General features: G+C 55.0%; 1 protein-coding gene across 1 annotated transcript in view; it reads left to right on the top strand.

The window, feature by feature from the left end:
• The window catches only part of PTPRS (protein tyrosine phosphatase receptor type S), a 96,551-nt gene that overhangs the window by 16,509 nt on the left and 57,597 nt on the right, over window positions 1-22,445 (top strand). The window contains exon 2 of the mRNA XM_054562172.1: window positions 21,973-22,164. Within this exon, the coding sequence (XP_054418147.1) occupies window positions 22,074-22,164 (91 nt within the window). The 5' untranslated portion in view covers window positions 21,973-22,073. The remainder of the gene's footprint in view (window positions 1-21,972; window positions 22,165-22,445) is intronic.

The following is a 22,445-nucleotide window of genomic DNA, read 5'->3' as shown; positions in this document are numbered from 1 at the left end:
GACCTGAGGCCCAGAGGCTTGGGTCTGTCTGAAGTCCTTCAACAACAGGTTGTTGAGCAGGAATAACCCTTCAAGGGCTCTCACCCTCAGTTCCCTGCCCCGCTGCTAATGAGACCAGCCTCAGACACACAGTGGGCCTGCAGCCTGAAAGGAAAAGAAACCCAAAGCAAACTTTAGTATAAAAGCAGAGGAGTTGATTGGCCCTCGTGACTGGCAAGGCTGGTGCTAGACCGTACCAGCCTCAGGCATTGCTCGATCCAGGGGTGCACACAGGAGCCTTTCACAGAGGAAGAGAAGCAGACCCGGACTGTTTAAAACACTTGCCTGAGTCCACAGAACTAGGAGGCAGTTAAGCCAAAATTCAGATTCAGGGCTGCTGTGAGCGTAAAGTCTGTGGCTTGGGAAGGTTGTCCCAGGCCAGGGGGTGACAACTCCATTTCACAGATGGGGAAACTGAGGTTCATAGATGGGAAATGATTTGGCAAAGGTCACACAGTAAACAAGGAGCAGAGCCCGAACTGAGCTCACATCAAACTTGTGTTCTTGGACCTCTCACCATATGGTTCTCTGTACATCCAGGTTAAATGATGGGTTGGTCCAACTGAGGTGGAGAAAGGAAACGGGCTTGCTAGGGGCCACGTTGACTGGGGGCCAGGCTCTTCTCTCTGCACCCAAGAAGTGCCCCTTCATGCCTCCTCCTGCCACCCACCCCAGATGGTATGACATTCCCCTTGCTCTTGATGAACACATCACGGGTGACAGGTTGGGGAGGTCCCCGCTGACCCTGGCTCCAAGCCAGCCGTGGGCCCTGGCCAGGCGTGCCCATCTCTGTCACAGGAGGAAATGAGACTGGCAGCCACTTGCCATCCTCCGAGCCAGCCGCCCTACTCCCTGAGGCCCAGGACCCTCTGTGTTGTGTCGCTTGCCTGAGCCTCCCCTCCTCCCCGCAAACACCCACCTGACCGCCCAGCAGCTCCCGCCGTCTCCTCCTGGAGGTGCACGCCCTGCCGCAGCTCACCTCGCCCTTGCACATCTCCGTGACATTTATTGGACACCTGCAGTGTACCAGGCACGGGGCTCGGCTGCTGGCAGGCTTTGCCATCACATAGCCCGTTCTGCCACATCCAAGCTGTGTGATCTTGAACAAGCATCCTGACCTCTCTGAGACTCGGTTTCCTTGTCTGTAAAATGGAGAGAATGAGGTGAGATGTTATGTGTAAAGCACTTCAAACAGTGCCCGGCACATAGTACGTGGTCTTCAAATATTAGCCATTGTTATTACTGCTACTATTACTTTAGCCTCCGTAAATATAGTCCTGTTGTTTTCCCTTTTCCACATGCCCTGCGCCCACATTGGCATTCGCTGGATTCCGCCTGGTCACCTACAAAGAGTGTTTACACTCTCCACTCCGGTCACCAGTGAGCCAGTGCAGGCCTGCCTGCAACAGCTTCGTGGGACAGGCATGTTTTTCTTCTTTCTTTGTCTGCTCTTGGCCGCTCCCACTGCTCCAGTTGCAGCAGCCAGCGCTGCTGCCCACCCATTCCCTCAGGGGATGGTTCAGCTCTAAAACTTTCTTCTGAGAGTTGAGAAAACAATCATCGTGCCTTTTCTGGGCCCAGGACCCTGAGCGGGGTCTAGATTCACCAGTGGATGTTTATTGAGCACCTCCTATGTGCCAGGCCCCAATCTGGACGCTGGGAACGGAGTGGTGCAGGGGACAGAAGAAAAAGCCCTGTCCTCGTGGAGTATAATGGAGAGAAGGACAATACACAAATAAATAGACGAAGTATTTATTAAGGGCCTACTGGATGCCATGACTTTAAGGAAAATGAAGCCAGGAAAAGGGGTAGGTGATAAAGAGGGGCTATTTTAGCTACTGAATCAAGGCAGGCCTCTCTGAGGAGGTGGCATTTCAGTAAAGACCAGCAGGAGGTAAAGAAGTGAACTATGTGGAGTTCTGGAGGAAAGGTATTTCTGTCAGAAGGAACAGTCCATGCAAGGGCTCTGAGGCTGGTTCCTGCCTGCGTCATTGGAAGAACAGCACGGAAGTCCGTGTGGCTGGAGCAGAGTGAGTGAAGAGGAGAGGATGGAGCAGGTGGTACAGGGCCTTGTGGATTTCAGGGAGAACTTGGGCATTTAGCGTGAGGGAGGTGGGAGCCCTGGACGGCTGTGGGCAGAGAAGGGATGTGCCCGGGCTCAGGTGCTCTCGGGGGAATTTTTGCCGCTGCAGGGAGGACAGACTGTGGGGCCACAGGCAGGAGCAGGGGGACCGGGGTCGGGGGGGCTGACTGCACTAGTCAAGTGGAGGTGGTGAGGGCTGCACCAGGTGGAGGCAGAGGAGCGGGGATAGGCGGGTGGGTTCTGGAAGGATTTTTCACAAAAGCCAGTGGGATTGGCCAGGCAGTTGGGTGAGGGTGGGCGTGAACGGAGTCGAGGATGAGTCCTAGGTCTTTGATCTGAGCATCTACAAAGATGAGAGGGGCAGGCATGAGGATCCCTCCGTTACAGGACAGCCACCAAGGTTCCCAGAGGGCAAGGGGCTGGTTCTCCCTGGAGGCCTGGTGTGGGCCTCCTGAGGGTGGTGAATGTGACCTAGGCCCATGTCCCTGTGCTGCAAACAAGCCAGCACCCTTGGCAAGGCACATTCTTTTCTCAGCCTTATGTAGAAAGCACTTAGAATAGCGCCCAGCTACGCCCTTGGGGTTGGACGGGCTTGGGTTGGGTCTTGGGTTGGGGCCTTGCCAGGTTTAAGCTCTACCGGGGCTCTTGAGGCAGAAATGCAGAGATTCACAGGGGCCTCCAGTTCGGGATGCAAACGGGGCCTGGTTTGCACACAAGGAGACTGAAGCCCAGAGAGCAGCCACGCAGCATGTGGCAGGGCTTAGACCCCACGCACGGGCCTGTACTCCCCCTCCTCACCTCCCACCTCCTCTTTCTTCTTTTCTGCGTGTCTCCCGCCCCCGGGCTTGCTGGCCTCAGTTCTTGGTTTCCAGGCTTCCCTTGGCTCCAGCTCGACACTCACCTCCCATCTCCTCGCGCTCTGGGCCCTGGGGCTGCTGCCCGGTAGGCTCGAGGGACTTGCTGAGCACCCGCTGCCTTACACCAGGGTTCCCTCGGCCCCCGCCCGACCCCCGGTCCCACTAATGATGGAAGAGGAATGGGAGGGAGCAAAATTATATACACATGAACATATAAAAATTAGTTTAGGATCTGGGCCAAGAACCACTTGCGCTTGGCCAGGCATTGTGGGTAATTCATCGCCGATTACCATAAAAGCCAGAGCCTGGCTGACAGGCTGCTGTGGGGCTTTTGTTTAAGATTCTGATGAATATATAATTTCTCTCCAGGTCTGGAGCCTGAGGGTCCTTCCGCCTCCTCAACGGCAGGACCCCTTCCCACCCTGCCCATCCGCGTCTCCCCCGCCCCCTGCTGAGCACTGTCCCCAGGAAAGACGCACACAGGCTCCTGCCCAAGGGCCTGGCTGTCCTGGCCCACCTAGGAGCCAGGCGGCCCCGTGTCCATTGGTGACATGGCCTCGGGGAAGCTTGGCTTGGCCTTCCATGCCCACTGCCAGCCTTGTCATGCAGCCCCATCCCTGGGCCCAGTTCCCTCAGTCTGCCGTGTGCATTTATTGGGCTTCAGGTGTTTACTTGGCCCTGCACGGATGCTGGGGACGCTGTGGCGATTGAGATGGATGGAGTCCCTGCCCTCTGTTCTTTAAGAGACTGTAGTTGATGGATGAGTGGATGGGCTTTTATCTATATTTAAAGATTCCCAGGAGATGCAAATTAAAACGATGAGATAACCATTTTTTGCCCACCCTCCCGGCACAGTGACCTGGGGCTTGGTAATATCTGGAATGGCAACAACAGGGGTCCAGGCCTTCTGGGTGCTGCTGGCAGGAGAATAAATAAGGATTGCCACTTTGCAACATCTTTTAATGTATGTTTCTGGCCAGATAATGCATACATGTGGGGCCCAATTGAGGGTGTGCAGCAGAATGCACAATGGAGGGTCTCTGCTGCCCCCCAGATCCTCGATTCTCTTTCTCCTTCCCCAGAAAGCGGTCAGTAGATTATTTTCTGCAAAGGGCCAGGTAGTAAATCTTTTCAGCTTTGTGGACTGGAGGATCTTGTTGTACTACTCAGCTCTGCTATTGTAGCAGGAAGGCAGCCAGAGACAATAGAGGATAAATGGGTGTGGCCATGTGCCGATAAAGCTTTATTTACACAAACAGTTGGCGGGCCAGATTTGGCCTGTGGTTTGTAGCCTGCTGCCCCAGCTCTGTATCAGTCCAGTAGGATTTTTATGCAGTGATAGAAATATTCTCAACTTGTATTTTCTGATAGAGTAGCCACTAACCACATGTCCTCTTCTGCATGTGTAATGTGTCCAGGGCAACTGAGGACTTGAGTTTTAAATTATACTCTATTTTATTCCAGTTAAATGTAAACAGCCATGGCCAATGGCCACCATTGTGGACAGTGCAGTTACATAGAGCTCTCCCTTGAACACTCAGTAGGCGAGCAGCGTGCTACTCCTTTTTTTAACCAAATGGTAGCATCCTTTACATGCTGTTTTGTCCCTTGGTGTGTGTGTTTTTTTCCCCTGTTTAAAAAAACAGGATCTTAAAGGTAATTTCATAATTGTATATCTAGCTCCCCCATTCCTTTGCACACCTGTGATACTAATCTCATAATACCAAGAGATACTAATTTTTGTGGCATTATCTGGTCCCTTGCACTGTTATATATTTAACTGATCCACTCTTGATAGGCACTTATGTTATTGCAAGTCTTGCTGTGAGGACTTTCTACATGTGTCATTTCAGGGGAATGTGCCTGTCAGATAAATTCCTAGAGGTGCCGTTTGTAGACTTAAAGGAAATGTGAGAACACCCTTCCACCTCTCAGCATCGAGAGAGAGACAGACGCTTCCCCAAGGGCCTGGGAGGCGTGAGTGTAGAGGTTCACTGTGGCCTCGGATGAGCAACAGGGAATCATAATAAATGGGTCCAGTTTTGTAATAGAAGGTTGTAAGGCAGGTGAGAAGAGGAATTGTACACACAGGAATGTGTGTGCAGTGTCATGTGGAAAAAATGCAAGTTCGGAAATGACCCAAACAGGATGATACAATTTCCGCCTAAAAAGCCCACTCCGTGTTCTAGCGTTACCTTTGGGCTGTAACTACGTGGGAAAGGTCTGCAGAGATTGACACGAACCAACGACAGAGGTTGCTTCTAGGAGCAGAGGACTCTTCCTTCCGCAATGTTCACGTCTGCCGTGTGCCAGCTGCTCGCTGTTCCAGGCACGAGTCATTTAAAAGAACAAACCTCCTTCCTCTTGCAGCTCGCAGTTTAGTTGGGGAGATAGAGAATAAACAAAACACAGAAGAAAAATGTCCAATGTCAGGATGGTGCCTTTTCCCAGGGAGGGGAGGGGTCAGAGAGGGGGATGTGGGAGTGTCAGTGTGGAAGGCGGAGTTTTAAGTAGGCGCTCCGGGAGTCTTCCTGGCAAGGGTAACACGGGAACAGAGATGGTGAGGGAGGAACCAGGTGGGTTTCTGGTGGGGGGAGTGGTCCTGGCAGAGGGATGGACAGTGCAGAGGCCTGGTGCTGAGTTCTCCGGGGACCGTTGCTGAGCCCAAGCCACTGTCCTTGCCCATGCCTGTGCCTCCTTACAGCTTCCAATGCCAGGGGCAGCTGCTAGAGGATAATCAGTAATAATAATAATAATAATAATAATAATAATAATGACATATTACTTTTGGGAGCTGGTGGTCCATCCTTATGTCTCCAAGTGGCTGCCACATATGAAGACTGTGTCGCAGATGGGCTTAGTGTGAGATGCCATGAATCCTGGGACCTTATTATCTCCAAAGGAGGCAGGAGGGTGAGGGCTGGGGAGGGGAAACTGAGGCTCAGGTGAGTGGTTGAGGGAGGAGTTGAGAACCAGCTGGAGTTCAGGTCCTTGTTCTGCTACTCATTAGTGGCGAGAATTTGGGCTCAACCTCTGCCTCAGTTTTCCTAACTGAAAAGGGGGGAAATAATACCATTCATTAATACCATTTATTGAGAGTGTTCAGCTAGCCGCGTATATATGCCCAGCCTTCAGGAAGTCAGGAATAATAGCCAGTGTGTTCTTTGAGCACCTACTGTGTGCCTGGCTCAGTTCTGAGGTGCTTTTCCCATACTAAGTGCTTATAGAGCATTTGGTCTTGGAGGAGACAACATTAGGTCCAGATCCAAACCCTTGTCTAAAGATGTCACCTTCTCCCTGGTCTTGAGAGCTTGGGGAGCGGAGGTTGCACAGCGGGTCTGCCTGCCCCCCGCCCCCAGAAGCTGGCTCCTTAGTCCCTGTCTTCTTACCTGTGGAATTGACTGGGGCTTGGCCCGAAGTTTCTCTTCTCACCTCTCTCATTTTGTCCAGTGCTGCGTAGGTCTCCTTTCCCAGTTTCTACTCTTTCTTTACATCTGAGATATTTCCCCCTCCAGGAAGCTGCATCCCCAGGCCGGAGGTATCCCCATCACAGCTCTGATCTCCCGCTGCTGGAGCCCCTGTGTGCCTCTCCCACAGGCGGGTGAACTCCTTAAAACTGGGCTGGGGCTGCCTGGGTAGTCCTGCGCCCCTAGTGCTCAGCCTGGAGCCTGGTATACAGTAGGGGCTCTCTAAATGCAGGTAGGGTGTGAAAGAATATTTACAGGACTGTGACGATTGTTCATGCCTCAAATATATTCAGTCCTTAAATGACTTGCCTGCTCCCTGCCCGCCCCCTCTAATCCCATTTCTCAGCTACCAGCCACCTCTCTTTCCCTAGAACTTGGCCTTTGTGTGTGCTGTGTGCCCAGGACTCCCTCCTCACCCCTATTTTGCATGGCTGCCCTTGTCGCTCTCCTTCTCTAGAAGAGAAGCCCTGGGAGGCTGTCTGCCTCGGTCTCTGCTGTGTCCCCAGAACTCAGGATAGTGCCTGGGGCAAGGTAGACGCTGAGGTCTGGCTAGTAACGAAGACCAGATCCCACCTCACTAGAGAAGTCAGTCAGGGGCTGCTTCAGGCCTGGCCTTGGGGACCTTGCTGGCTTGTGCCTCCGTTTCCCTGGTCTTCAAAGGCCTTGAAGCCACAGAAGTCTGCTTCAGACACTAAAAAACTGATTTTCCTCTGTACATGTAGGGAAACTGAGGCCCAGAGAGTGTTGAGAACTTGAGTAGGGCTACGTAGCTCTCTGGGGACACAGTTGGGAAGGGAACCTTGTCCTCCTGTCTTCTGCGGGCCATGATTTCTAAAGTGGGGGCACTGCCCCCAGAATGAAGCTGTCTGGGGTGACCTGTGGAGGAGGTGTCCGGTGACACATAGCTGCACAGACTAGCAACAGCTCCCCTTTCCGGTCACATGGAACAGGTCAAGGAGAAAGACTCAGTCAGGTGCAGGGTGATCTAGAAACCAGCACTTGCCAGTCTCTTTTTAACCAAATCCCAGTCAGGCTGCTGCCTTTAGCAACAGTATCCAGGGAAAGTCGAAGAACTCAGTACATATTTTCTTAGAGAAAATTTTTTAAAGATTTTATTTATTTATTTTTAGAGAGAGGGTAAGGGAGGGAGAAAGAGGGAGACTCATCCATGTGTGGTTGTCTCTCACATGCCCTCTCCTGGGGACCTGGCTTGCAGCCCAGCCACGTGCCCTGACTGGGAATCGAACTGGTGATCCCTTGCTTTGCAGTCTGGCGCTCAGTCCACTGAGCCACACCAGCGAGGGCCATATTTTCATTGTAACAATTTTTCTGGTGACTTTCAAGGCTAGTTAGATCTGTGCATTATCGAGTTAGTTTCTGAAGTAAATTAGTTTAAGGCAGCAATTTTCAACCTTTTCCATCTCATGGCACACATAAACTACTAAAATTGTGTGGCATGCCAAAAAAAGTTACATTTCTTTCCTGCCAATCTGACAAAATATAGGTATAATTTTGATTGATTTACGAAAAAATAATAGTAATTTTTTTTACTCCAAAGTGTCTTTTTAAAAAATCAGATGCATATACTTATCTGTAAGAATTTTTGGTACCAAGAATTAAGCAATCAGACACAATCTTATTGTGCAACATAAGATGCAACTGTTATTATATGACCTATAATATATATTTATGGTTCAAGACAGGGCATTCACACCGAATGGTTATTGTGTTGGCTGTTGCCATTTCTTTATTTGACAGTCTGAGGGAAAAGAGGTCAGTGCCCCTGACTAAATAGTCATCTGTTGCGTGTTTTAAAAATTCTTGGGGCACACCAGCGGAAAATCTTTGGTTTAAAGGAAAGGCATGAGCCAGTTGAAGGAAAGATTTAATGAGGGGCAGGCACGGGGCAGAAGTCATGGGCAAGGAGGGGAGGGTGTGGGCAGCACTGCGTACTCACTGGGGACCTGGTGATCCCAGAGGCACCTTGCAGGGAGGATGTGGCCAGAGCCGTGGAGGCAGCCAAAGATGGTGCAAGGTGGGAGACGGGGTGGTCAGCATATTGGTGCTGGGCTGCAACACGGCAGCTCTTTACAAATTGCTGCCCTTGGGACTGGAGTCATAGTCCCCAGAGAGTGGCAAATCAGGGAGACCCAGGTGCAAATCCCAGCTTGTGCACTTGTGGCTGAAGATGGCACCTGCCGACCTCTGCGCTGTCCTGCAAATGCCCCTCTCCAGGCTTTGCAAAACCTCTTAGCTGCTCATTTATTCATTCATTTATTTAGAGAGCATTTATTGAGCACCTTCTGTGTGCCAAGCCCTGGAATCCAGCAGTGACCAGAGCCAGCCCTGTCCCACCCTCCTGGCTCCATCTCCAGCAGAGTTGTCCCCAGAACTTTCTGCGACGATAGAAATGCACTCTGTCTGCACCTGTACTGTGGCCAGGAGCCTCATATGCGGGACGCCCAGCCACTGTGACTGAGGAACTGAATTTTGAATTTTATTTAATTTTATTTAACTAGTCATGTGTGGCTGTTGGTTCCGTAGTGGACAGAGCTGATGTAGACAATGAAGAAGTAAATATGGGGTGAGGCTAACATAGGTTTATGGTTGGTTGTATGAAAAATAATGCAATAATTAATAATACAAGAATAAACTCTGGTTCATGAACTCACAAGTGTAAACCTACGTTTTAAAAAGACTGAGGGCATTGAAGGGAGAAAGAGAGGGAGAGAAACATCGATGGGTTGCCTTTTGTACGTGCCCCGACTGGGGACTGAACCTGTAGCTCCAACATGTGCTCTGACTGGGAATGGAACTGGTGGCCTTTCACTTTGTGGGATGACACCCAGCCAACTGAGTCACACTGGTCAGGGCAGTGTGAACCTACCTTCTGCTACACCCTGTAATTTCAGCTGAAAGTGCCAAAAAAGAAAAAAATTTGAGGAATGTGTGATAAAGGATGATGGAAATGCTATCTGAACTGGAGTGATCAGTGAGGCATCTGTGAGATGATGTTTGAGGGCGACCTGAACGGTGAGAAGGAAACAGCCATGAAAATGTGGGGGAAGGGTGTTCCAAGCAGAGGGAACAGCCTGTGCAAAGGCCCTGAGGCAGGATGGTTGCTGGTGTGTTGAGGGAGGAGGCCATATGGCTGGAGTGGATGCACAGGAGGAAAGAGGGAGGAGGTGACAGTGGGAGGGAGTGGGGGCAGGTTGTTTAGGGCCTTGTGGGCTTTGGCTAGGGCTTGGGCTTTTACCCGGAAGGAGGTGGGAGACCTGGAGGGCGGTGGGCAGAGGAGGGACAGGGTCCAGGAACTGACTCAGGTGCTCACAGGTGTCCTCTGGCTACTGTCGGGAGGACAGACTGTGGGGAGTGAAGGCAGGAGCTGGGGGCCAGGGCAGAGGTGACTGGTCTCGGCAGGCAGTAGTGGGAACCAGGCAGGGTAAGAAGGCACATGGAGGAAGACGGATAAATTCATAAGAAATTTAAGAGGGACACTTGGGGCTGTTTGCAGACCAGCAACATGTACAAGTGAGGGAAGACGATTCAGGGCTGGCCCCCAGGTTCTAGCCTGAGCCTCTGGAAGGATGGAGCTGCCATCACCTGAGAAGGGAAAGAACCTGGGAAGAGCAGGTGCATCTGGATCCAGCTGTACCTGAAGGCACCCTGGATTTCTCCAGAAAGAGAGGAAGGTGGCTGGGCTTGGGGGAACCGGGAGGTGAAAAAGGCAGGTGAGGAGCTGGGGCATGTCTGCAGTGGGCAGTGTGCCCGCTGTGGTGCGCTGGCAGGCGCACATGGCGCCGTGACCATGATGTAAGTGTGGGTGAGGTGGGCTCCCGGCTGGTCGGCACACGCTCACTTCCCCAGGTCATGAATACTGTGCTGGCTGGGAGGGAGGGGAGCCCTGCAGCCTGGGGGAAGGAGGAAGCTGCCCAACCAGTTTCTCCCTCGCTCTGGATCCCAAGCGTGTAGAGTTTGGTGGTTGTATATAACTGAAACTTTGAGAGATTTTGGCCCCAACTGTGAGGACAGTGGGACAGGTTGGGAGAGGGCTGGGAGTAGGGGTGTCCTGCACAGGTGTGTATGGTTTTGCCTGAGGGCGCCATATCAGGGCAGGTGTCACAGGCTGTAAAACATCCTAACAGAGACACCTATTAGTTGGAACTTCTCTGCAGGAAGGGACAGGCCACAGGTTCAAATGTGGATGTTCCTCTCAGTGTGGTAGTTTGTAATGTAGAACAAATGGAAACTGATTAAACACTATGGGTTGGACATAGGCAAATGGTCTCATAATGGTGATCTCCATTTTTGAAAGTACCAATTTGCACACATAGAAGAAAGACTGGAAGGAAGCAGTTGGCCTCAGGACTTTTGCACTGGCTGTTTCTCCTGCCTGAAACACTGTTGCTCACGGGCATTTGTGTGTCTGATTTGCTGACTTCATCCAGGTCCTCTGAGAAGCCCCCCCGCCCCCCCAACCCGGGCCCATCCCTCCAGGCTTCTAGAGCCTCCCTGTGCATTTTCTTTTCTTTTTGGACTCTCTCAGCACTCTCCAGGGTTATATTGACAATAATAGTTTCCCTGTGAGTGTCTGTCTCCCTCACTTGTCTTGAGGGCAGGGGAGCTGGCTCTGTCATGCCCACTGCTGTGTCCCCCTTAGCCTGGCACACAGTAGGTACTCAGTGTTTGTTGAAAGAATGAATGAAAATGACCACATGCTCCCGTTTTCTCTCCAGGAGAGGGGTGGATTATGGGCAGTTTTAGTTTTCTTCTTTAGGCTGATTTTCTCTAATTTTCTGCTGCATCTGCCTTTTTAGAAAAATATTTATTTTTTAAAGATTTTTTAATTTACTTATTTTTGAAGACGGGAAGGGGGAGAAAGGAAGAAAAACATCAATACGTGGTTGCCTCTCTTGCGCTCCCCCCACTGGGGACCTGACCTGCAACCCCCAGGCATGCGCCGTAGATTGGGAATCGAACTGGAGACCCTCTGATTCGCATGCCGGTACTCAATTCACTGAGCCACACCAGCCAAGTCTGCATATGCCTATTTTGTAATTAGAATAAAAGTTACTTTGAAAAAAACAAAACAAAACCCATTACCCACACATGTCCCTGCTGCAGGGGCTGATGTGATCTAGCCCCATGCTTCTCCCCAAGGGCAGCTGTCTCCTGGGTGTATATAGAGGACATATCAGCTGAATCTTCCAGGGGCTTCTGGGGTCAGCCCTCAAGGGCATTGGTTGGGCAAAGCAGTCAGGGAGGGCTTCCTGGAGGTGGCAGCTTTTAATTTTCAAGTTGCTCAGGCCCAAACACTGTAGTCATCCTTGAGTCCCTGCTTTAATTTATGCCCCACTGCTAGTCTTTTGGAAAATTCTGTTGGCTCTGCCTCTATAAACTCTCCAGAATGTGCCTCTTACTGCTGGCCCAAATATGTGCAGTCACTTGCCCTCTTTCCCCCATTCCCCCCACTCCCCACAGTGTCCTTGCAGTGGCCAGAGGGCGCCTGTGAGAACCTGAATCAGGTCCTGCTCCTCTTCTGCCCACCACCCTCCCAGGGCTTCTACCTTCCAAGGCGTAAAAACCCAAGTCTTTCCTGGGGGCCCACAAGGCCCTGCGTGACCTGCCCATATCCCCTCCCCGCCCTCGCCGCCTCCTTCTCTTTCCCTCACTAGCTCTGCTCCAGCCACACAGGGCCCCTCCGTGGTTCTCCAGCGTGGCAAGCCAGGTCCTGCCCCAGGACCTGGGCTGCACTTCCTCCAAACAGCCCTAAGTTCTTCACAGTCCCTTACTTCCTTCGAGTCTTAGGTCGAATGTCATGTCTTTACACCTGGACCTCCCTTTTTAAGACTGCATCCCACGTCTACCCCTGCTTTGTCCATATTCAGGGCACTTACTACTGACCCTTGATGTGTTTTATTTTTTCTGTTTCCCTTCTGTCGCCCTCACTAGAGCATCAGCTCTGTGAGGGAAGGGATCCTTGCCAGCCTTAGTCCCTGCTGTGCCTTAGCCAGTCCTGGCTTACAGAAGGTGCTCGGGAATTTTTGATTAAAAAAGGGTGGGTGAAGATGCCTGTTTTGTGATGAGGGTGTCGCACGCTGTAGCTCCCGGGGAGAACAAGGTTGGAGAAGGATCTCATGGGTAAGAAGGGTCTTGGCCGTTTATGTAAAGGTTTGCTGAAACCTACTTCTGCCAGGTGCTGAACACAGCACAGGGTGTGTGCTCTGATCAAGACAGAGACCTTGAGGTCTCTGTCCAGCCCTTGGAGGTCACAGTCTGGTGTCAGAGGCAGGCCTATGACCAGGCAGTTAACGTATGGGGTCATTAGAGCCGTGATGGGGGACATTCAGGGTTCTGTGCAGACAGAGTCACCCAGCTGGGGAAGCCCAGATGCAGGCCTCACTCCTGCCCAGATCCCTCCCACCCCTTCCACAGGGGTGGCTTTGTTCCCTGCCCACTGTGGTGACCGCCACCTCATAGAGGCAAGAGGTCATCCTCAGGCAGACAAGGGCAACAGGCCCAGAGAGGGCAGGGCCAGCGTGGGAGGAGCTGGCAGGTCCTCAGCCACCATCCCCTGGGTCCGAGACAACCCAGAGACGGGCACTTCCGCCCCAGGCCCTACAGCCCTGGTCATTCTGACATGTCGGATCGGGGCCTTGAGGTGCAGGCTCTTCCTTGAGGTCACGTGGAGTGAACTTGGGTTCATTCCTGGTGTGTATGAGCCCTGTGCCTGGGCCGTCTACCCACCAATGCAAGCAAAGCACCCACTGTGCTGGTAGCATTTCCTGAGGGCCCACTGTGTGTGTGCCCTCCTAAGGTGGGGCACGCTGCTTGATTCCACATCTTGCTGACCCAGAGCACCTCCTATGTGTTCCACATAATGCGGGGGTGCCAGGTATCGTACCTCTTAAAGCACCTACTGTGTGCCTCCCACAGCTGGGGCTGTGGGGGAGTGGAGGTAATCCTAGTATCTCGTGTTTAGCAGCATCCCTGTGTGCTCTGTGTAGAATCCACAGCCAGACGTTCACAAAAAACCTTCTGCGCCCTTGGTGCTTTGAGAGCTCCAGTGCAGGCCTCCCCAGTGCTAGGGAGGGTGGCATTATACACTGTCTTGCAGAGGGGAGAGCCGAGGCACAGGTAAGGAAAGGGGCAGGTCACCAAGCCTCCAGCACTGGGGAGAGGTGGGGAATGGATCCTCTACCGCAGTCATAGCAGAGTATGGATGGGCCACCGTGGGAAGTGAGTTGACCCTGAACCCTTATCAGGGGCTCCTCTGGGCTCCCACAGCTGCCTGTGTGTCCCCATCGAAGCCCATGTCCTTTGTCGCACTGGGCAATGAGCTTATAGAGGCTGTGTCCCTGGATGCTTTAAATTTGTAGCAATTTCTCCATTTGTCAGTTTTCCTGCTCCAGGCCTCCACCAGTTTTGTCGGTAAGGGCTCATCCACTTGGTTCCAGCCCCTGCTCTTCCTGACCTTGGGCAAGTAATGTCTTTATTCCTCCACTAACCCCTGTGGAGATTGGGGTGACACTGGGGTGACTTGAGCAGGCACAGCACTTGGTATACACTAGGAGCTCAATATGTGTTAGCTGTGGGATTCATCCTGAGCACTGATGGTGGAACAAGTGGCATTTTCACCAAGGAGAGGAGCAGATGGGGGAGCCAGTCCCTTGCGGTGGTCCTTGGCTCTCCTTTAGGGCCTCCGCCCCTCCTTGAATGCCTCCCAAGCTCCCAGAACCCAAGGGGCCTCCAGTTCCCTGCCTCAGCCCTGGAGTTTTCAAACTCTCACCGGGGCAGAAGCGGAGCCTGGATTGGCTGTCGGGGTGGGGCGGCCCCTCCCTCTCCCCCCTCCCTTTCCACCCACCCCAATGGATCCGGCCTGGCACGGTGGCCCCATCTGTTTCCAATCTGGGCTTGCGCTTTCCGCCCCCTCCTTAGGGTTGTGCCTAGGGTGGGGGCCTCTGCCACCGTGTCCCCCATTCATTTCCTAGACCCCAACCAGATCCCAGCAGGAGGGCAGCCTCTTTGTGCCTGCGCCCCTCCCCCACCCTCTGGGTCTTTCTGTGTGTCTAGGGGGCGCGGCCTCTGCCATCCTACTCAGACTGGGAGGGACTCTTGCTGCCCCCTGTCCGACCTCCAGTATTTGGGTGTGTTTGGGGAGCCCTCTGCTGCGGAGTCCGGCCTCCAGCCCCTTCATCCGTTGCCATGGTCACGATCAGCACCTGGAAAGGGAGGGGGAGCAGGGTAGGGGTTCCCTCTGGCGTCAGGTTTCCGAAGGGGCGGGTCTCTGGGCAGTCCCTCGTGCATGTGCTTGTGCGAGGGCACAGTACCCCCCTTTAATGCTTTCCCCACACAGGAACCCCATGGAGGCTTCCAGAGCCCCCAGATGGGGCTCCCCTGCTGGTCCCCCGCCCCACTTCCGTCCGGAGCCCCGCCCCCAGGTCGCCCCGCCCCCGGCCTCGCCCCCAGGCCGAGCTCTTTGGGCCGGGGCCTCTCCCAAGTCCTCCCTGCGCGCGCGTCTGTAGCGCTCAGGGTGGACGAGGGACAGAGGGACCAGCTGCAGCGGGGCCCGGCCCCAGCTTCTGAGCCGCAGGGTGAGTGCACCTGGGATCTTTCTTCATATCTAGGACCATTCTGCGCTGGGCTTTGTTTCCCTCCTTGTCCCCGCTCTAGGCTCCGGTGAGGGGGTACTCTCGTGGCCCCCACCCACCCCCTCCCCGCACGGGCCTGGCCCAGCCAAGCAAGCTCCAGGGACAGCCCTGGACCTGACGCTGCCTGGCGCTCCCCTACTCAGGCCTGTAGTTCTCACTTTGGAAAACTGTTGACCGTTATGCTCTGTAGGGTCCCCTCCCCCGCCTGGCCCCCAGCCTTTTCTCCTCCCCCACCTCCTGGGGGCGGAGCTAGGCTGGGGCAGCCTTAGCTGCCAGCCCCAGGGCGCTTTGCTGGGGGGGCTTCTGATCACTCCCTCGGGTCCTTGGAGAAAACAGCAGGACCGTGGGGTTGGGGTGGGGGATACGTGGCTGGGATCTTTACTCTTAGCCACCCCGTAAAACTTAGGGAAAGTTTCCCACTCTCCGTTTGTCCCTGTGCCCTTCTGGCCTGTGGACCCCAGGTGGACTGTGTCCCGTTGAGGCTTTAATAAACCGGAGAGTCAGGGCAAGCATATTAGCGCCCACCTACTCCCCTGCCATTCCTGTCCCCAAGCCCCATGCCTTTGTGCCTCCCGTCATCACCCATGGAGCCCATGCCCCGGCAGCCCCTGTGATTGCCAGGGAGCCCTGCTTCCCAAGATTCCTTCTTCGTCCCGGGCCACTCCAGAAGAACTTCCTGCAACTCCCCTGCAAGGGGCCCAGCCCCCCAAGTCCTGTCTGCCCTTCTTCGAGTTTCACTTACACTTCTCAAGGCTCAAGCTGACTGCTACAGCAGATGTAAGTTACAGCTGGCAGTGTGCCCGGTTGGCCTCCCCTGCCTGTAGTGTCTCCCTCTGGCCTCAGTTTCCCCTTCTGCAGTGGACGTGATCATAGGAATGATGTAGGTTAAAGTGCCAAGTGGTGCCAGGCATGCAGTAGGCATCCAGTATATGCAGGGGCCTTGCCCCATTCCCATGGTGTGGAGAAGGCTCCTGTCCTAGAGCCTGACAGGCCCGTAATGGGAGCAGAGCTGCGATAGGAGACACAGGGTGCTGGGGGAGCTCAGAGTGGCTCCTGATCCAGCCTGGGTCATCCAGGGGGGCTTCCTGGAGGAGGTAACCGCTCAGCTGAGACCTGATGATAAGTGTGATGGCTGAGGTTTGATGGGGAAGGAGAACAGATATGCTGGGGGAAGGAGCAACATGTACCAATACCCTGTGTGAGCCAGTGCGCAGTGAGTGCGGCAGTGGGGTTCAGGCAGGGTACTGAGGGTGCAGCGTGATGGGGTCAGCATTCTGGAGGCTGTTAGGAGCCTGGATTTTCATGGATGCAGATGAGAGCCATGGGAGATTAAAAATCTGCTTTCTGAGAGCAGAGGAAGGACAGAGTCAGACACAGCCACTCCCAGCCCCAAGGGGGATCGGACAAAGCTGAGCTGACAAGGGTCCTGGGGCGGGGTTGGGGGGGCAAGGCTTAGGCTGGGGTGGGAGGATCTGTGGCCTCAGCTTGGAGGATGAGTTGATAGGTGGGCCAGCTGGGACACGGTATACCTGGTAGGGGGACCCATGTTGAGAAAGGTCTAGAGGCCCCAGGCAGACCAGTGCACTCTGGGAACGGCAGTAACGTTTGGGAAGAGGCCACAGGGTGAGCCTAGGTCAGATCCTAAAGGTCCCTGAAGGCTAGCAGAGCACCCTGGAGGGTGTGAAATTTTGGTACCTCAAGCTCCTCCATGAAGCCAATGTGGGGGCCATGCCAGCAGAAGCGAGACTGGCGGCCTGGTCACTTGGGAAGTCGGACTCCGGGCCCCATGGAGAACCAGTCTCCAACCTTGAGTCCCAGGCCAGTGTCCTGCATGCTGTGTGACCCTTGGCCAGCAGGAACCTCTCTCTGAGCTTCATGTTCTCATCTGTCAAACTGAAAGAAGCTCAAGGAGTGTATAAGAGGGCTTGGCACGCTGGAACACCCCGCTAAGATTACTGATTTTTCCCTCTGGGACTGGGCCCGGCTCCCTGTCTGCCCTGCCCATCCACTCCTGGTTTTGGGGACAGCAATTAATACAAATTGATATTCAATTAAAGGTAGCTCCCTTGCCCCGGTCCCAGCCTGTTCCGGGAAGGTGGCAGGGCTGGCCCAGCACTTAGTCTGTTTCCCAGTGAGGGTACAGTGACGCCCTAAGAGGGAAGAGGGCTTGGCTGGAGCCTTTGAGCCCACCAGTGACTCAGCTAGAGCTTGGACCCTGCCGGGCACTTTGGGAACACAGTTATCCAGCAAGGCTGGAAGCCCAGCCCCTGCCTCGAGAGTCTCCGAGGTCCTGTAAAAGGGGTTCTGGGCAGCAGGAAGGTCCGCTGGCCCAGAAGTGAAGCGGTGGGGAGGGAGGCCTGGGAGGGGGTGTGGATGTGAGGGCAGAGAGGTGGTCCCGTCCGGGTGTCCTGAAGCCCCACTGCCAGCATTGCTGCCTTCCCTTCCCCTGGCCTGAGGCCGTGGAAAGTCTCCTGAAGGTCAGAATTGCACCAGTAAGCCTAGACCCCTTAGGACAGGATGAATCCTTAGGCAGGCGGGCGGGGGCGGGGGCCCAGGGCATCCTCTGGCCCCAGCAGACCCCGCCTGATGCAGTGACCCAGCCTGTTCACTCTGCAGCCCTGGGTCATAATCATGCCTTTATGTTCCCCGCTCTGCGTGGGTACACAAAGCTGGCTCTGGGATCGCGTGACCCACGCCCTGGTGCCTGGCTGGAACGGGTGCCCACTCGTCCCCCGTTAGCACAGTAAGGGAGCCCCCAGTGGTTGCCCGGCAGAGCTGTGTCAGGCGCTGAGAAGATCATTGAGTTTCCTGAGGTCACATAGTGGCCAAGGAAGGACACAGTCATGTGATTAAATGTGGGCTCTGGACCCAAGTTTCAGAGGATCCAGGACCCAGCTGGGTGCCTTGAGCAAGCCCCCAGGGCCGCCTCTGTAAGCCTCAGTCTCCTCGTCCCAGCTGGTTGCCGGGAGCACGTGGTGAACAGCTCAGCACCTGGTGCAGAGGAAACTGAGCGGATGGCTGCGCGGCCCCTCCCCCGACCCTGGGTCCCAGGCCTCGAGGCTGCTCCTTTCTCCTTCCTTCCCACCCCCGGCCCAGCCTCATTTGCAGCCTGTTGTTTCCTGCAATTCCCACGGGTGGCTCTTCCCTTTGCAACAGCCACACCGTCCTCTGGGAACTTGGGATTGCAGCATCATGCAGCACCAATGCACCTGCCTCAGTTTCCCTTTCTTGACAGCACAGGGCTGGTGTCCCAGGCTGCTTTCTTGAAAGGGGCACAGGGAGGAGGCTTGGCCAAATGCCAACCTGGCCACATCCCTCCCTGCCCAGAGCCGCCTAGGGCTCCTTCCTGTCCTGTGTCTCTGCCCTGATCTCTTCTCGTCTCCCTCCTAGGACTTCTAGGCTCTGCTGCTTCTTGCTGTTTTCCTTGTGTGGATGACACCCTCCCCCCAATTCCCATTCACTCTCTAATTTTTAGCCAAGTAATACTATTAACATTAAATCTGGAAGCAGAGAGATCCAGGCAGAGGGAACAGCCTATGCAAAGGTCCTGGAGCAGGACCTTGCCTGATTGGTTGGAGGAACAGTAAGGAGGCCCATGTGGCTGGAGCAGGTGCCGGTTGAGGGAGGAGGGGAGCCAGGGAGGGGATGGGGCAGGTTGTGCAAGAGCTTGTGGGCTGGGGGAGGACTTGGGCTTTTACCCCAAGGGCGGTAGGGAGCCCAGGAGGGCTGTGGATAGAGGAGGGACGGGACCTGACTCGTGCTCAGTGGTGCCCTCTGGCTTCGGGGTGAGGACAGACTAGGGGAGTAAGGATTGGAGCGCTTTGGCCCAGGGAGGCGATGATGGGGTTGGGCCAAGTAGAGGCAGAAAAGGAAAAAGTAACAAGTGGGCAGATTTGGGATAAATTGAAGGCAGAGCTGACAGGGCTTTTTAATATTCTCAGGTCCCTTACAAAAACCCCCATCTCTTGGGGACTTTTAGAAAGCGGTTGTTGGCAGGAGAGTCGTGGGCTTTGCAGGAACTTACCTCTGTCATAGCAAGTCTCCAGGGTGCATGTGGGCCTAAGAGACACTGGTACTTTTTATCTTCTGTGTAGCGACTGGCCCTCTCCCCTCCGAGTCTGTCCCATGCCTCCCATCCCCATTTCAGTTTCATCATCCAGGCCTTGGAAAAGCCCCCAACGCTGTGTCCTCTCCCTCCCTCCCCGTGACCCCCGGCCCCCGTAGCTGGGTCTGGGGGAGTCAGGCGCTCATGACCTGGAGCGGCCTGTACCTGGTTCAGCCCTGGCCTCCCCAGACACGGAGAAGGCGTGGGTCCAGCAAGGCCGGCACTGCGGGAGCCACTGGGTAATTTGGAGCCGCCTTGTTTAGAAGACACTGCCCCTGGTTCCCACGGGGCATGGAGAGTGGGGGAAGCAGTTGTGGCTGGGGCCCTCCCGTACACGAGGCCTCCTGTGCAGGTGGCCCCTTCCCATGCCAGCTGCTGATCTAAGTGAGGAGACTGAGACTGGGACAGGGATTTCACTTCCCTGGGAGTCCATGGTAGGCTGGGCAGTCCCGGTTTTGAGCCCCTCCGTGCTTCAGGCTTGCTCTGCTGCCTCGGTTTCTCCAGAGGCTGTCTGAGGGCTCACCCAGCTATCCCAAGTGGTCTGGGCCAGAGCCCCCCTCCCCAGATGTGGCCAAGCAGATGTGCATCTGTGGGTGGGGCCAGCTGCTGTGGTCACCCGGGCCTCAGCTGGGCCTCCACCTTCCTCGTTGGCCACTTTTGCTCTTAAAGGGCCCATGGCTGGGGTACAAGGTGAGGGGCTGTGCTCGAGGTTCCAGTTGCCCCAACTTCCTAGTCCCCCGCTGGTTGTGTCTGAGTGTGTATCTGTAGTCTATGCACGTGTCTGCCTGTGTGCCCCTATGGTGGGTGGGGGGGATCTGGCTTTGCACGTCTGGATTTATTGTTGGCTTGGTGAAAGTGTGGTTTGCTGACTGCTAGGCCTGTTTCTGTAGCCTGACTGTGTGCACGCATCTGAGTCCGGAGTCTGTGTGCTATGTTTACCTGCTTGTGCACCACGGAACTCTGACCTGACTCCATACTTTCCTTTGCTTGCAGCTCAGTCATGTAAGTGTGGTGTTGACCTGACCAGGACCCTCTGTGTGTGTGTCTGATCAGTCGGACGATGCTAGTGGTCTGAGACTGTGTATTGTCTGCCCCACCAGGACCCTGTGTGTGTCCTGTGTGACTCGGTGTGTCTGAGGTCTGATTCTGTACCTGTCTGTGCTTGTGGTCTGACTGTGTGCAAGTTTCATTTGCCTGCCCTTGCGCGTGCTCCCGTCTCTGTTGCCTGGCTGCGTGCATACATCTGTTGACTGTTTCTGGTCTCCCTGTCCCTCTGTGGTCTGACTGCATGTCAGTGCCTGTCTATGGTTTGACTGCACAGGCCTTCTTCTCTGAGTTTTATTTGACTGCGTGTCAGTTACTGGTCTGACTGCAGGCTGAGCCCCCCACCCGACCCCCCAGCCCAGCTTCCCCGCCCTCCGCCCTGGGCCATGACCTGGCTACCACCCAGTCTTCCCCTGGGGCTGCTCCATGGCTGGGCGAGGTGACCACAGCTGGGTATTTTGGGAACCAGATGACAGGGGCTGCCCCATCATTATGTGGCACCCGTCCCTGTGGCCATGGTTCAGACCCACCCAGGGCATGGCCTGGGGTGGGTGCAGGGCTGGCCTGGCCAGGCCTTATCCTTGCGTCCCTCCCTGCCCCTCCCTAGCCCTCTGCCCTGACTCTGGCCAAAGCGGAGCCTGGGGAGGGGGCCAGCCCGGGGTTCTGCCCGTGGAACAAGGGACCTTCTGCCTTTAGAGGAGTTTAGATTCTTGTGGGAGAAACAGACACTGAGGGATTAACATTCCATTTAATTTACAAACTGGGGTATATGTTGTGGAGGATGGTCTTAATCATTTCTTAGGCTGTGGGATGTAGAATGAGGTGGGAGGGCTGACCTTCGAGTGGCAAGTCACGTCCTGGAGAAAGTGACATCTGAGCTGAGACTTGTCATGTGCTAGTCGGGGGGAAGGGGGACAGCACTTCTGGCAGAGGGCACAGCAGGGGCAGAGGCTCGCAGGGGGAGACTGCGCCCAGGCCGCGTGGCTGTCAGCAGGCGCGCCCTCCTGGGGGGACGGCAGGGGCCGCAGCAGGTGTTCGAGCAGGTCAGAGACCGACAGGTGCGTGTGTGTTGGGAGATCCGACTGCCGGCTGTGTTAGCTGGAACCTCGTCCTTCTGGAGTTCCAGGCTATGCGGGGGAGACGGGTTTTCAGAGCAAATTCTTACGCTGATGTTCAGTCCTGGTTTGGGGCCTGACTGGAGTCAGGGTGGGGCTCAGCTGGGTGTTGGGGCTGTCTCAGTTTGGGCTGCCGTAAGGCGGGGAGGTTACTTACAAACAACAGGCACTTATTTCGTGTGGTTCTGGGAGCGGAAGGCCAAGATCAAGGTGCTGGCAGATGCGGTGTCTGGTCAGAGTTCGCCTCCTGTTCACAGACGTCGTCTTCTCGCTGTGTCCTCGCATGGTGGAAGGGGTGAGGGAGCGCTCTGGCGCCTCTGCCATCAGGGCATTAGTCCACCCTCATAACCTAATCACCCCCAAGGGCCCTGCCTCCTAATACCATCCACTGGCGGTTAGGATTTCAACATGCGTGGGGGGCAGTGACGCAAACATCCAGTCTGCAGTAGAGGCTCAGCACTTTCTTTCCACCCCATCATCACCCTACAGCCCTCCCCCCTTGTCCTGTGACCCCGTCTTCTCCACTCCCTGTGATCTTCCTGCTGCCTCCCCCATGAAGGCCCCCCAGTTTCCCCTGTTCCCATCTCACGGCCCCTCTGTTGTCTCTGCAGACGCTGCCTCGTCTGACGCTTGGCTCAAGGCCTCTCTGTGAGGGACGGGGGCCATCCCCCCCTCCAGGGTGGAGGTCGGAGGTTGCAGGTCACTGCCAAACATGGCACCTGCCTGGGGCCCTGGCGTGATGTCTGTGATTGGTCCCGTGGGCCTCCTTGTGGTCTTGCTGGTCGGAGGCTGTGCAGCAGAAGGTAAGAGTGGGGCACAGGGCATGCAGGTGTCTGAGTACACGTGTGTGTGTGTGAGTGGGGGGCGGGGGCGGAGAGAACCACACGTCCTCTCTCCAGGGCTCCTGGTTTTGCCAAGTGGAGCCTCTCTGCTCCATGAATGTTACTGAGTAAAATGCCTCCTATGCACCGAGTCTGAGAGATTCAGAGGTGTAAATAATAACGATGGAATTGGTAAAACAATAACAGTAATGGTGATGATGAGGATGTCTGCTTCCCCAGCATCAACTCTGCACCAAGCCCAG

The sequence above is a fragment of the Pteronotus mesoamericanus genome, unplaced genomic scaffold (assembly GCF_021234165.1).
Source record: "Pteronotus mesoamericanus isolate MK-2021 breed Mesoamerican mustached bat unplaced genomic scaffold, CSHL_Meso_final scaffold_636, whole genome shotgun sequence".
In the NCBI taxonomy this organism is placed as follows: Eukaryota; Metazoa; Chordata; class Mammalia; order Chiroptera; family Mormoopidae; genus Pteronotus; species Pteronotus mesoamericanus.
The sequence above is the reverse complement of the archived record's forward strand: the minus strand, read 5'-3'. Positions and strand labels throughout refer to the sequence as shown.